Consider the following 16116-nt stretch of genomic DNA (forward strand, 5'->3'; position numbering starts at 1 on the left):
CCATACAATTGCTCCAATTATTATTATAATAAAACAAACATGGAAAAACAAATACAACAATCACTATTTGTTCAGGTCGCGGTTTCGCTTATAATCTGCGAAGTGTTCTGCTGGAATAGCTTTGGTTAACTTCTTGTTCGACTTCAATGGATTTTGATCAAAATTTGACACATATAGTACTAAAAACTACATAAATATATCCGTAACAATCCCTATCGCTCTGTACATCTTTCTCTTCCAAGAACACATACTTAATATAGTCATTAAAGGGGTGTCTCCCCTAACTAGGAAATTTGTTATTGTCTTTCATGTTTGATAATGATTATCACGAGCGAAACAGTTCGCCATAATTTGTTTCATTTTTATAAGCATAAAAACGAGCAGAAACACACATTAATATACTGATTTTTATATGCCCGTACTATTATATCTCTTATGTTGAAATTATTTGGTTTTCTTACATTCAATGATATTATTGTAATTACAATCGACTTATTTTACGAAACAGCAGGTTGTGAATATCACTAAATAACAACAATAATGCAGTATATAAAGAAAGTTCTCATTTTTTTTTATCCTCAAAACAAGTACAGAAAGATTTCTACATGCATATTGAAACAAAAACATATGCGAAAAAAAACTCATTCATAATAATGAGAAATAGTACAAATATTCCTTAGGAATGGGGATGTTATCAACTTTAGTTGAAAAAAAAAAATCAATGATCAGGTATTGATTTCTCTCATACGTTCCTTATGTTGTAACATAATATCAACTTTACGCTTTACGTATAGGAAAAGTAATGCATTCTATAGAGTACGATTCCACTTTATAGTAAATATAGACTACAGAAAAGCACCAGAACCAAACTTTGGGGTGTGGTTCTTTATATCAAAGCGAAGGGAGAAAATCTAATAAGCATGGATCAAAGAATATGTTCTTTTAGAGGTATAAGGTGTCGAAAATGCGAAACATCCAAACTTGAAAATATGAGACCAATCTCAAGCAGTAAAGAAAATTACAAAGAAACTACAAGTTCTACTTAAATATCCATGTTTTCGAACTAAGAACGGTAAGTCAGATTTCTTATATTTAGTCCTGTCTTCTAATCTGCCGATTCGCAAACATGAATATTTAGATAGAACGTATACTAGTTTGTCTATAATTTCTCTGACTGACTGAGCTTGATCCCATATTTTCAAGTTAAAATGTTACCAAAGCTCATTTTTAACACTTTTGGTATATAATAGGTCAATTTTTAACTCATCTGATTAATTTTGCTCTTATCTAATCTTAGGGGCCATCCCCTGAAGTTTGATGGTATTTTCTGCAGCCTGCATATTTCAGATACATACTTCATCTTCATCTACATCATTTTTTTAACTAGAGATACTGTGTATAAAATATATATATATGATCATTTTTATATATAATACTTATCGTCATAAACACACACTTTAAGGAAGCAAATGTACAATACATACAAAAAATTACTATTTCAACCTTTATAAATATTTACAATTAGCATCAGTTTCTTTTAGTTAAGGAGTCATTCTAGATTGTAAGAACTTATAATACAAATGAATATAATATATATTCACAGTTCTACATAGACACATATAAACATGGAATGAGTTTATACTTTCTGTTTTCAGAAATTTTAAACAGAAACAGTAAACAAAATAGTCTGTCTGTACATAATCCACTATCATAATATAGTGTCGCAAGAACTAGAAATGTCCATTTTATAAATAACCTACATTATAAGAAGTAACTAATCTCACTTGCTGCCCATCTTGTGTTGTAAATTCGATGGCTTGACCATTTTCAACTATTTGCGGAATTCCACCCTCAGAAACGACAACTTCTTGTGGCACTTGATCTTGCTGGAAATAACACGAACAAACTACACATTACACACTAGATTCAATATCAAACAAATGAGACACAGCTATTTTAAAATTAAAAACAAAAAGACCAACAACTCATAATGCAAAAATACTAAATTTATCTGGGAGGACTGTTAAAGCATCTTAGAACACAGAACCTTGAAAATAAAGTGGGAAGAGGTAAAAATAACTACCGAAAGTTCCTCTCTGTACTTAGTTACAAGTATAGTCAGTTTCAAATTATATAAATTTTACTACCACTGGTTAATGCGTCTGTAACACTAAAGAAATTCAAACTACAACAGTAAATAATACTAAACTAAACTTCTGGTGCAACACCCCCTAGGGGCCACGGCTTGTGGCACTCATGCTTTTGGAGTGATGTTTGATCAGCACATTGTCTCCCCCACCGTTCTTGACGGAGTTCGCTACTTCTTTCTTTCAAGTATCTTCCCAACTGTCCTCACAACGCTGGGAGGACGTCGCAATGCTCATACTATTTGGTGAGTACAAATGGTCACCCATCTTTCCTCGGACCAAACCCGCCACAGTTTGACTTGGGTGACCTCACGAGAAGCGATACTCCAGCGCGGCTAGAGTGCTGGCAACGGCAAATACAAGATTATAGAAAAGCGAAGTCGTTTTAATTTTACATCCCATAGATATGCCTTGCAGACTGCAAGATTAATGACATGAATGATTATGAAAGATTAGTGGAATTAGAATATGGGGGAAAAAGAACCCCGAGAAAATTTATGGAGGTGGCGCTCTTCACGAACTAACGTGACCTAGGATCGAACACGAGGTAAGTGCTTTACTACCGAGCCTTGTGTCCCCAAGATATGGAATTTGACCAAGTTAAAATACACTCTTGTCCAGAAGTTGAAGGACACCATTGGAAAATAATACATAAATGAAAATCGGGGACGTGGGAAAGATTCTGGATCCCACATTCCAGATTCTGTTATCTAATGACACTTATCACGTGATTGCATTCAAGTATGGCGCTCAATCTGAACGCTTCACATCTTTTCTCTTCGTTTTTAATTTTTCCTTTTTCTTCTGCATATCCTTCCCTCTCTGTCTGGAGAAGCGTTTTAGCGAAACTAATTGTAAGTTAGTGTACTTTTTAGTGTGTGTGTGATCACTAAAGACCTGCAGCTGGCCTAAAATGATGTCATATGTCGCCATTTTTACAAGAAATCGAGAATAAATCCCATTTATTGTGATCATTGGCCATATTTTCCATTTTATAGATGCTTCTTAAGATTTTTTCACCTTCCTATTGGAAATACAAGTTATATTATTCGCCGTTATCGTGGAATGCAGATTACCAGTGAGACACGGAATTTACACTCCTCACCAGAAAGATGAATCGGTAAATATTGTGCAATTATTTCCACGACTCAAACCGATCTTAACCGACGGATGACGTAACTTGCATGTGTACAACCGAAGAAAATGCTTGTGATAGCATGCAATCAGAAGTAAACTGTGTTGTACGGCATGATTGGTTTATCAAGTGCGGAAGTAGCGTGTACCAAATGTGAATGGAGTTTGACTGATTGATCACTGCCCAAGCCAAACTGCTTACGGTAAGAACTTGAAATTTGGACAGGGCATAGAATTTGCGGTGTAAGGCCGCACTAACGATTTTTGGAAATTCGACGAGGATGGAAAGAAAGGGGGATGGGGAAGTGGAAATTATTGTGTTAAAATGGCCATATATCGGAATTTCTGAAGATTAGACATGAAATTCAGTATTTGGACTTTTCATTTAAAATAATTAGATACGAGTTTGAAGTTTACATTTAAAAAATTAACAGGAATAAATGAATGAAAAAGAACAAACAAACAAAAATCATTAACTTGTATGTTAATGTATGAATAACGTAATACACTAAAAGACAAGAAAAATGAAGAAAGCTGTAAATAAGAATAACACACTTGTTTTCTTTTTTAATTGTTACTGTGAAAATTTTAAATATTGGTGACCTCTACAGCTTTATAAGAGTTTTTTTTTTTTTAAATTTAAGTTTCTGGCGCCTTCCATTTCAACTGAGGAAAAAAAAATCTCAGATATTGTTGACTTTTTTTATAGCAACTAGACATGTTTTTAAGAGACCCATATTTTTTTGTTTTGTCGAAAAAAAATTTCCCGCCAAGTAATGGGCCATCAAAGACTGGGAGTACAATTTATGAATTGTAGAAAACATGGAAAATGGTCAACTTCGGAGCCCCACCATTCAGCTATGAAGACAGGTAGAGTTATAATTCTTGTTGTGGTATGTACATAGGGATATAAATAAACTATATTTTATTATAGTTTGGTTTGTGCATACGTATCTTTTTGTACATAAATTAACAAATGAACGTCAGTTTCTCTGAAAAGTCAAAATTTGCGAATTTGTTCGAGTACTTCCGGTTCGAATTTTAAAATTCTGTTTTCACGGTTGGTAAGACCTAGTTACCCGCTTTCAGAAAAAAAATGTATCTCTTCTGTGTGCAACCGTTTCGTCGAAAAAAATTCGAGAAATTGTGAAGTTTTCAAAAATCGCCACTTTTGGGCGCCACTTTTCTCGAAAAAACACCATTTTTTAAAATTCTGAAATTTTGTCAGATGGTTCAACTTTACATGAATAATAAACACACCAAATACCATTTTCGACCAATGCTTTATGAATTAACTACAACCTTTTGAAGTTAGCGAAGTTTCGTTAACTTTGATGTCTCAGTTGGCAACACTGGAAACAATAAAAGTGCCACAATTTGATGATGTTTGTGATTCACATTCATTAAATAACGAACAAAAGCTTTTTCTAGACTGCTTTTTATCATTTTGATCAAAAGGGCTCTCTGAAAGAGTAAAATGAGCCTCCCGCTACTCCTCCGTTTTCTTAAACCGAAGTAATCTGAGATAGAAATTACTAAACACACAAATTTTAAGTTCACTTAAAATGGTCTTGGAAACATAATTTCACTGATTTGTTTTACACATGAAGCAATCATTTCCTTGCTTTGCGCCTTCTTCGCTAACAGCATGTAACCGTGCAGATACTCCAATAGGTGTTGGTGCACTCAACTCGTAGCACATTCTCGATAGTCACAAAACATTTATTTTCACTTCTCTTATGCTCTTCTGCAAACCTGTACCCTGTTGAAGGTCCACGTGGAAGCATAAACAGCACTTCAACTTCACGTAATTCATGATTTATTATGAATATTTTTGCTACCCACCACTGGTTATCATATTTGCATGTAACAAAAGTTCCTTTTTGCAGACTTCTTAATCTACACTCTGAATTGCAGAAGCTCGATTTTGGGGAAAGAATGAAGTTAGTTCATGGTAACCCGTTACTGCATAAAAACTTCGCCATTTTACAAAAGCCAAAGGTGACTTCGTTGAATACCAGTTACCGGTCGCACACTTTTCCATTCTTGCTTCTTTTTTAAAAAAAATGTCGAATTCAGTTCTAGGCAACAAAACGAGAGTAATACCCAGAGTTTTTACTTGCACTATACTCACGAATTCTTCTGCAGTTTTAATACTGAGTATCTGTTTTTGCCTAAGGTTATGCCGCGTTGCCACTTCTTTACAACCCCCCTTCCCCTTCCCAATACCGTCACAGAGACCTTCCATGGCCGGTTTCACTGAAAAAACACTGCTTTATCGGACCTGTCAGCATCTCGAACATCTGAAAGCGATTTTTAAAGTGGGATGCAGCACCATCAGAAATCACTGACACGGTTTGGGAAATTGTAGGCACTTATTTTCACGTATTCGAACCTTTTTCTATAACCTATATTTTCGCTTTTCTTCGAGTGTTTTTAGAATCTTGTCCATGGCTATGAGTACATGTGCCGAATTGTGTGTTTTGTCGTCGCTTATTACAACAAAATTGTCAGTTGTTTCATAATAATATACCACTGCCGTAAAGATGGAAATCTGCTCATTTTTCCAGTGATAACTCTGAATTCATTTTGCAGAATAACAGTCCAGTTTTCAGAGAAGTCCACATGAAGTAAAATAGAATTTGAATCTTGAAATTTTATACGATGCTTTTCGGTAGCAATTAATTCTCTTTGGATTTTCTTGATGTAATCATGAATTACAATTCTTACAGTTAAACCAGCAACGTACGATATGAAAACAGAAAGTGGCACAGTTTCTTTTCTTAACGAGATCATTGTTTTTCCATATGGCATACGTAACACTTTCATTTTCATGAGGATCAATAATTGAAGACTCCACAGTTATTCCTTCCACTCCAGAACATTCACCAGATTCTTGAAGAAGACAACTGTCATTTTCTACGGATCATACTACTAAAGAAAATAGTCACTCATGACAGCCTCAATACGGGCTGCACTTTTGAGTTGTTGCAAAGCAGTAGCAGCTAACTTAAAATTTGCACAAATACACACAAACACTCTTCTCTCGCAGGTTGCGGACCCATTTTGGTCGAATACTATAAAATGACCCATTCTTATATTGGAATTGTTCTGTTCAAAAAGTCTGTAAATTTCTGTGATGGAACGCGTAAGAAAACGTTTCAATTTTGTAACCTTTTGTCCATATTCGATCACTGTAATGACATCGCACTTGTTGAGACTTTGTCTGGAGCATTCCAAATCATCACTGAGGTAATAGTTCAGGCTTTTTATAGATAATCAGATTTATTGGTGGGCCGTTCTAAGTAAACTTAAAATTTGTGTGTTTCGTAATCGTAATGTCCACCTCAAATTACTTCGCTTAAAAAACGGGCGAGTGGCGAATTTTACCAAAATAATAAAAAGCAGTCAGGAAAAAATTTTATTCTTCATTTAGTGAATATGAACCACGAACATCATCAAACTATAACACTTTCATTGTTTCCGGTGTTGCCAACTGTGACATCAAAGTTAACGAAACTTCGCTAATTCATGAAGCATTGGTCGAGAATGGTATTTGGTGTGTTTATTATTCATGTAAAGTTGAACCATCTGATAAAATTTTAGAATTTTAAAAAAAGGGTGTTTTCGGGAAAATGGCGCACAAAAGTGGCGATTTTTTAAAAATTTCACAATTTCTCGATTTTTTTTTTTCCGTGACGAAACGGTTGCACACAGAAGTGATACAATTTTTTTTTTTTCGCAAAGCGGATAACTAGGTCTTACCAAAAGTGAAAACAGAATTTTAAAATTCCAATCGGAAGTACTCGAAAAAAAATTCGCAAACTTCGACTTTTCAGAGAAACTGACGTTCATTTGTTAATTTATGTACAAAAAGATACGTATGCACAAACCAAACTATAATAAAATATAGTTTATTTATATCCCTATGTACATACCACAATATGAATTACAACTCTACCTGTCTTCATAGGTGAATGGTGGGGTTCCGGAGTTGGCCATTTTTCATGTCTTTTACAACTCATAATTTGTACTCCCCGTCCTTGATGGCTCATTACTTGCGGAAAATTTTTTTTTCGACCAAAAAAAAAAAAAAGAAAAAAAGTTCAACAATATCTGAGATGGTGATGGTACATGCTCTGTCTGAATTGAAATGGAAGGCACCTCCTAACAAATGTCACTATTGAAGCAAGCTACTTGCAAGTGTGAATCCTTGAAAACAGCTCTCTTTGTTAGTTTTAAATGTAAGATATTTCTTGCCTTTTAATTCCTACAAACGCAATTAAGTTATATTTTTCAACTTTAAGAAGCTTAACATTTTAAAATAGTTTCTTCTATACTAATATAATTGCAATTTTAATTCAAACGTTTAGTCTTGACATTTATAATATAGTAGCAAGTCTTTACCAAGAGTTCTAGTTATTTAGAATCAAATTCGTAAATCCCAAATATTTACTTACCATACCGCTCATGTCATTTACTTTTAGCTGCATATGTTCATCAGGTTTGCACGGAATAACTTCACCTTCGGGTGTAGCCAATTGAATGGGAAGACCATCATCAGTCATTACATGCAGAGCCTGACCATCAGCTGCTGTCAACTGTAAGATAAATGAAAATAATACGCTGATACACATAGATATTAAACTTTTTTTTTTTTTAATGGATCGATTTCTATTATATAAGGAACAGCCACCGGTAAAATAACGCTAATCTTTGATTATTATATACCTAAATTTATGGAATTTTTGCAGTCAAGTGCAATCACTAACATCGTTATATCAACATCTTTGCATTACTACGGCAGAATAAGTCAGGTCTCGTAACGAGGGAAGTTACCCCCCCTCTTCATAATAACGCTAGGCACAACTAGTCAGTAATACACTACTACCAGATCCTAATCTGTCCATATACGATTTTCATGCACTCGTAGCATCGGCAAGGTTGGAGGTGATCACCTCCACTTTCAATAAGGTCAAGATGTGCAGGACAGGTTTCACTCAATCAAGCACACGAATTCTTTAACAGAGGAATATGTCGCTTGTTATCACCGTAGGAATAGACTGTGGTTAACGATGAAAAATATTAAAATATGAGTGTTTTTCTTTCTGTTGAGAAAGTGAAGACTGCGTTATTTAAATTAAACAGAGAAGTGAGAACATTCGGTCATAATATTTCTGTAGTTTTAGCGATTAATTTGTTGTAACTAAGCTGATATGTGTTACCTGTTCACAATTTGTTAACTTAGAAGACTAGCTATTGTGAAGAGTGAAGCTAATATGGTTATTCTGCCAAGTGCTGAGTAATGAATTAATTTGTGATTTCCACAAGCGACTGTGCTGACTGTTGACTGAAATTTCATTCCCAGATCTGGTTGATGATAGTGTCTTACTATTCAATAATTTGTTAGATAAGAGTAACCTGAGTTTTCTCGAAGCACTTCTCACTGATGTAGTAGGTAAAAGAGAACTTTGGATTAATAGCGCCCCCTCAGTTAACATTTTCGTTCCACTCGCTTCCGCAGTATTTTAGTTGACTGAATCTGTATAACTACTCATTGATGAGCTTCACTTCACGAAACAAACAATAAATAAATATAAAGTAATAATAATCCATACTTTCCCATTTTATTTTAGTTTTTGTATTAAATTTCATTAAGTCATCCAACTGAACGTAAAATATTAGTCAAAGTAAAATTCCGGTATTTAGGTACAGCAAGTAGAAAGGTCTCCAGAAAATAAACAACAGATATGTTGGGAATTCGAAATTCAATATAGAGTTATTCATGAAGTTTTCTACTTACTGGTAAAAGTATTGAAGTATTGACTAGTGCTTCTACTATTTCTAGTAAAAAGTAATTATAATTTTACACCAGTACTCTCATAAACCGTTAAGGCAAGTTACATTATTACTAATGTGACAGCCAAATATACTCCTAAAAGCAAGTTAATTAGCCTCATTACATCTAGAAGGCACGCTCAAATTTGCAAATACATTTAATATGAATAGAGAATTCAACTAAAGGTACAACATACAAATATTATTTAGATTTTTCGGTGTATTTAACAAAACTATACCATACGTAAATAACAAATGTAACGCTGTTCGAAATTGGTTTCTCTTATGCATTATTATACTAAAAATTTACAAAATTATCTATTTCAGAAAGATTTGTATTGCATGAGTTTGTGCAGTCTCGTTCAAAAACATCCTGGCTATCTACCTCTCTTGAAAAGCCATATTCTTTGTTACAAGCGAAAATAGTTAAAACAAACGTCAACTTCTGTAACTCCTAAGATCTTTATGCCGAATTGAAATATTTAATTATCCTACATTCTGTTGCGAGAATATTACGTTTTAAAAAGATATAGAGACATTAATATAGGGGGTGTTTGGAAAACTTGATAACCCTCATTGTAATCTTATATACATCGGATGCATTTTTCTCAAAATAATTTAATCATCGTAATAATTAACCATTTATGCATATAAAGTTACTAAATAAATTCGAGCTGGTGGTTAGAGCAGGCGATTTGGCATACTAATTTATAACTTAAATCGCTTTTATGCAACAAGTTGATTCCTGTGGGTTATCAACTCATTTGGCCACATCGTTTAATTAGGTTTTTAGTTTGGTGTCCTTTTCAGCGTATGAGACATCGACATCAGCTTACAGTGGAATCCGAACCATATGAGCTTCAGCCATGAATCAAACCCGGGTCTTCCGCGACGAAAGAGCGTACGCTATATAACCCTTCAATTAGGATATAGCAATGATTAGACCCAGACAACAAAAACTGTATTTTATAGATAACATTGTCTCATAAGTAGAAGCATAAAATTGAAATAAAATGTTTTGATTTGATTTTGGGTGTAGCGTCCTTTTCAGTAGCGAGGCTACATGAGACATGGACCTACAGTTTAACGTAATTAGTCTGAAAAACTATTTGCTATATTCGAAGAAAACAAACTATTACAATAATTAAAAAGACTAACTTTCCATCCCATTCTGGGAACGCACGCTAGGATGAGTTGAAAATGACACTTTCAAACTTTTTTTTTTTTTTTTTTCGAAATTGAAAACAGTCTAGTGCGGAAAAGTTGTGTAGATGTATATAGTGAGCTTGAAAAATCTGAGTCAAATCGGACATCTTGAGTTGCCGTTAGCGTCATTTTTCGGCGCCCATGCAAAGCAAGTTCCTTTTTTTTTTTTTACACTTTTCAAAGGAATTCCTTCAATATTTTCGTTAAAAAAATAAATTCAAGTTTTACGTCCCACGGTTATGCTGGTTAGACTAAAAGAGACGGTAATGACGAGAAACGAATGAAATGGTGAAATAAAGAAAGTGGGAGGAAACGAGAGAACCCAAGAAAACCCAGTAATTGTCCACCACGAAGTTCACTTGGCGCGAGCCATAGCCATATATATTTTCGTTAACTGACGAGTTACAAGCATAAGTATTAACTAAACTGTTCCTTTTGTGGTGCCAAACATTCGAGTAAATTACATCTTCAAAAACATTACCAAGTTAATCCCCGATTTTTGCCAAACCTGTTTTAAAGTGAAAATACTAAATTTATGACGTTGGCTTTTTATTTATGAATGATAAATCTCTGTATGATCTTTCGATTATACAACTCCCCACTTGTCTGTAAATAGGTACAGCGGGCGACACTTCTAAATGGTACAGCCATATGGAGATTTACGGCTAAGGTGTACCATTTAGAAGTGTCCACCGCTGTACAACCTGGAATTGACCACGGGCAAGTGATTGTGTGTTACGTTCATTCCACCTATGCCCAGCCGAGCCGTACAATCCATTTGGCACATCTTTAATGTTTGCAGTCCAATGTCTCAATAACAATTCTTCTCTGTTACAAACTTCCATAATTTCTTACTTCTATCAATTATGCCTCGATTAGAGTTTAGCTTGAATCTAAACATTGAACAGTGATGAAATATTTAGACATTGTGATTGTTCCCTGTTAAGGTATATTTTGTTATTATTGTCAGCTACCATCTCATACAAGAGGCAAAATTTGATAAACAACTCGGAATTCATATCAGACAACTTGTCACAATAGATTGAGATCGGAATGAGACCGAACTCTTTCTAATTCGATTACAGGCAGCATCTGCGTGATCAAGTTATTTACCGATAAAGCACAAAAATGAGTATGGTTCTGTTAAATATTCATTTAGCTAATGAAGTAGGTGAGGGAGAGGGAATTCGTTACTATGCAACTTGCAAATACATCACTGTACTGGTTTTTAATCTTTTCTTCTATTAACCGAATAGCATCTCCCTTTGATCTTGCGTATATCACAGTTCCATCGCAGTCAACAACCGTTAAATTTTCAGTTTTCATAATAACATCCTTTAAATAGTCCGTAATACTTGATTTAATATCGATGGATGTACCAGAAAGTGACGTGACGTGATCAATATATTTCGACTACGGCTCTGCAGGCAGAACATATTTCTGAATTACACTCTGCATTGATTCTTCCAATATTTACTAGTTTGATAGTTCTAGTCTTTCTTTCATCCCAACAGACAGGTTTCGTGCTGATAATGTCGTCAATTTATTTTTCACTAAGTTTATAACATTTTCTTTGCATCTTTCTTGACAGTTTAGTTTTGTCAATCACTTTTCTTATATCTTCTTTAGTCAACGGATCCTGTAAGTACTAGTTTTTTAACAGAAAACTTGCAGTTTTATATGTATCCCTGGAAGACACTCCTATCAAGTCGCATGCACTTGCAAATACAGGTAACCTAATGGTCATTTGAGATGTAGCAATGGGTATCTCTGACATATATTTTCTTCTGAGTCTGGTGGTCTGTTTATTAAATCCAAGCACAAAGACATCTTCCATTTCCATACGAGATTGAGAAGATGAGGCCATAGAGTAGGTTGACTCTATATATCTGGCCAAGTTTCCGGCTGAATCAGATTATTTTCAACTTCTTTCCATTCGTTTCTTGTATCTTCCCATACTACACTTATCTAAGCCTGTCATAACCATATTTTTCTCTGATCAATAAGACGACCAAATTATGCACAATAGTTGGGACCTCCTACTTATTTCGCCTGTGTATTTGAACAGATGCTTGTTGCAAGTACAAATATCAAAGATGATCTTCGCTTGACTTTTGGAAGGAAATACAGAATTTGGAACACTACACCTAACAAACTGAGAGTAACGCGCCATGGTTTCGTATCTCAATAAAGTTAACAATTCATGCTTTTGGTGCTACAAAATGGGCACGCCGCTTTCACTCTTCTTTTCGTCTTCCTTCTTCAGCAGAAGAATTCATTCCGATGTAAACTTACTAACTCAAGAAAGAAAAAGGATCTATATAAAAGATCTGCACATAAATACGAAGGTTTACGATTCTCATAAAATCCGTAAGACTATTTCTACTTACGTCCTTCTACTCGTGCTAAGTCGCACGCAAGTACACAATCGGATTAAATGACTGAAAACAAATTTAGAATTGTTTCCTCGCATCAAGTCTAAGGAACAGAAGTTTAGGCGAAATTCAGTACATGCGAGAACTTTCTCGTAGCTACTGTTTAACGTACGCGCCTTTGGCCGAATTTGATTCTCGGTGAGAACTCATGTCGTTCGGATCCAACGTTAAGCTGTAGATTCACGTCTCCTATAGCCTCGGTGCTGAACAGGAGATTAGACTCCATATGAACAAACAAAATCAACCAGTACAAGAGACAACCATATAGAAGTTTTCCTCAAATATCAACGTGAAATGTTGCTCTAAAACCACAAGAATAATGAAAGAGGGGCATGTACTTGAGAAATAATGTTGTTTATGTTCCTCTTGAGTGTTGCGATTATTGTAAAAATGAAAGGAAAAGGAAAGTAAAGTATTAAAAAATTTACACATATTATATATATATATATATATATATATATATATATATATATATATATACAGACTGTCCCATAATTCGTGTGTAAACTTTAATTTCATAGTACTCAGAACTGGTAAAAGCTAGAACTGTGAAATTTGTAGGCAATTTAGAGGAAGGTCGGAAGATTTGTTTGATAGCAAAACGAGATCGCGGGTGTTATTGTTTGCGGAGTTACAGGGTCAAAGGTCAAAATGCGATTTTTTCCTTATGGGATTTCAATGTTAAATAGTAGTCTCACATGTCATTTTTTTGAATATCCATCTCCGGTAGCAAAAATTGGTATATCGACATAAATTCTGATCCGAAACAATGTGATAACGAGAAATGTGGGCAATCGTGACCCGGTGACCTCTAACAGGTCATCTGTGACCCTTGAAGAAAAAGCTCCCTTTTTAACAGCTTATTGTACACAACTAATTCAGTTGAAGATAATGTTAAAAACACATATGCACAAAGGATCTACCGAACATCCTTTTTAGCAAAACGAAGAGGTCAGCAATATCATCAGAGGTCAAAGGTCATGTAGTTAAAATGTCATATTTGATGTGTTAACAAATAAGAAACTGTAACATTGGAAATAATGCTTTGAGGTGCCATAGAACACATGCATAAAGATCCTTCCAACAAGTGTGTATGGGCATAGGAAAAAGGTCATCATAAGAGGTCAAAGGTCACGCTTTTAAAATTTCATGTTTGATGTGTTAGCAACTATGGAACTGTGACGTTTGAAAAATGATTTGAGGTACCATGGAACACATGCATAAAGGTGCTTCGAATTGGTGTGTATGGGCATAGCAAAAAGGTCAACAATGTCAAAAAAGGTCAAAGATCACGCAGTTAAAATTTCATGTTTTTAAGTGTTAACAAGTATCAAATCGTGACGTTAGAAAGAATGATTTGAGCTGCCACAGGACGTACGCATGCTGCACAGGACACAGGTCCTTCCACTTGGTGTGTATGGGGATAGGAAAAAGGTAAACAATGTCATAAAAGTTCAAAGGTCACGTAGTTAAAATATCACATTTGATGTGTTAGAAAATATGGAACGGCGACGTTTGAAAAATGATTTGAGGTACCATGGAACACATGCATAAAGGTGCTTCGAATTGGTGTGTATGGGCATAGCAAAAAGGTCAACAATGTCAAAAAAGGTCAAAGGTCACGCAGTTAAAATTTCATGTTTTTTAGTGTTAACAAGTATCAAACTGCGATGTTGGAAATAAGGATTTGAGCTGCCATAGAAAATATGCATAAAGGTCTTTCCAATTGGTGTATATGGGCATAGCAAAAAGGTCAAAGGTCACGCAGTTAAAATGTCATAGTTTATGTGTTAGCAGATATGAAAGTGTGATGTTTGAAAAGTGATTTGGCCTGCCATAGAATACATGCAAAAAGGTGGCCATGGAATACATGCAAAATTAATGGTCAACAATGTCATAAAAGGTCAAAGGTCATGAAATAAGAAGTTTATAGTTCGTATATTGGCAAGTATGAGACGGCAATGTTTTAGAACTAATTTAGTTGGTATGGTATATAAAATTAAGAATGCTTATTTGGGCTCTCGGAAATCTTTTCTTTTAAATAACAAGAATACTTTTAGGAAGTCATTATAGAATGAGCACTATTGTGTGCAGGACATTCTAGATCATAGTGGGTGCAACATATTATTTCGTCTAATAGATTCCAAAAAAATATATTATTTGAGTAGCATTTTCCAATGAAAATATCACATTTAAATGCAAATCACTTAGGAGTTCCCCCCCCCCCCCCAAAAAAAAAAAATCCTGAGAACAGACTGTACTACAGATTGTTCGTTATTTCTTTGTATCCATATCAAATAGGATAATGCATTGAAAATAAACTGTTTCCAAGCAATGCATTGTGTTATGAAGTTTGAGGGGAGAACAAAGATGTCCCGTATTCTCATGAAAAATAAATATGGAAGCTTTAATATTGCCTAGATGCTTACCTAGGAAATTGAGAAGAAAAAATAAAAATAATTCCACTGGAAATAAATTGCTTCCCCATATGTAGGAAGAGACGCACTCTTATCGTTTATTTATACCCTTTCGTGGATGAGGCATAAACGCGATCTGTTTATGTTTTGGACTCACGTCAAATAATAAGTCTGTTTCGTTCACAAGGGTGGTTTGGTGTTAGTCGAATGATAATCTGGTCGGACAGGGACAGTGAGGCAGTGGAGTGTGGAGTTGAGCTTAAAATTAAATGACTTTGTGAAATGTGAATTAAATGAGTGTGTTTTGTGAATGTGTTGTGAATCTTGTGTGTCTTGTGAGTGTGTAAGAAAATAAAAACTGTTACATTTCTTATTTTCCCTATACTCATAGACCTACGTGTTTGGAAATGTGTGGGTGTGTGCGTGTGTAATTGTGTAAGTCACAATTTATACTCTAACAAAGGAACAACGTGCCGATTTGCCTACAGTTCTTAGTAGAAATTAGGTTACAAAAACGCGGAGAAAGGCGTTTGCACGGTGGGGTATGAAAATAAGCAATACCCAAATTCTTCATCTTTACAAACAGTTTCGGAATAACTGTTTTAGCAAGGAACATCTTTCTCAGCGACAACGAAATGCAGGACCACCTGTAAGGATCTCTACAGAGGATACTAAACCCAAAGTGGTTCGTTCTGTGCCTAGTTCACTAAGAAAATCAATCTGTCGCCGGAGTGTTGCATCCAACGTTAAAAGAAGTTCGCTGAGTAGGATATTGCGTGTGCTTGAGGTTAAGGCGTACAGTATGAAGATTGTACATAAATTACATGATGATGATTTCGATGCCAGAATTTTATTTTGTAATTGGTTGATAGACAGATTAAATGAAAATCCCATGTTTTTATTTCAACTTATAATGTCAGATGAAGCTTTTTTTTTGTT

General features: G+C 34.8%; 1 protein-coding gene across 8 annotated transcripts in view; it reads right to left on the minus strand.

Moving 5' to 3' along the window:
* Positions 1-550: 550 nt before the first annotated feature.
* Positions 551-16116, minus strand: part of LOC145693249 (uncharacterized) — an 87338-nt gene continuing 71772 nt past the window's right edge. For all 8 annotated transcript variants that reach the window (XM_081769068.1, XM_081769067.1, XM_081769065.1 and 5 more), the window contains 2 exons: positions 7742-7882; positions 551-1886 (listed from right to left, as the gene is read on the minus strand). In XM_081769068.1, the coding sequence (XP_081625194.1) occupies positions 1746-1886; positions 7742-7882 (282 nt within the window). In that variant the 3' untranslated portion in view covers positions 551-1745. The remainder of the gene's footprint in view (positions 1887-7741; positions 7883-16116) is intronic.

Source organism: Thermobia domestica, chromosome 8, assembly GCF_964235325.1.
Source record: "Thermobia domestica chromosome 8, izTheDome1.hap1.1, whole genome shotgun sequence".
In the NCBI taxonomy this organism is placed as follows: domain Eukaryota; kingdom Metazoa; phylum Arthropoda; class Insecta; order Zygentoma; family Lepismatidae; genus Thermobia; species Thermobia domestica.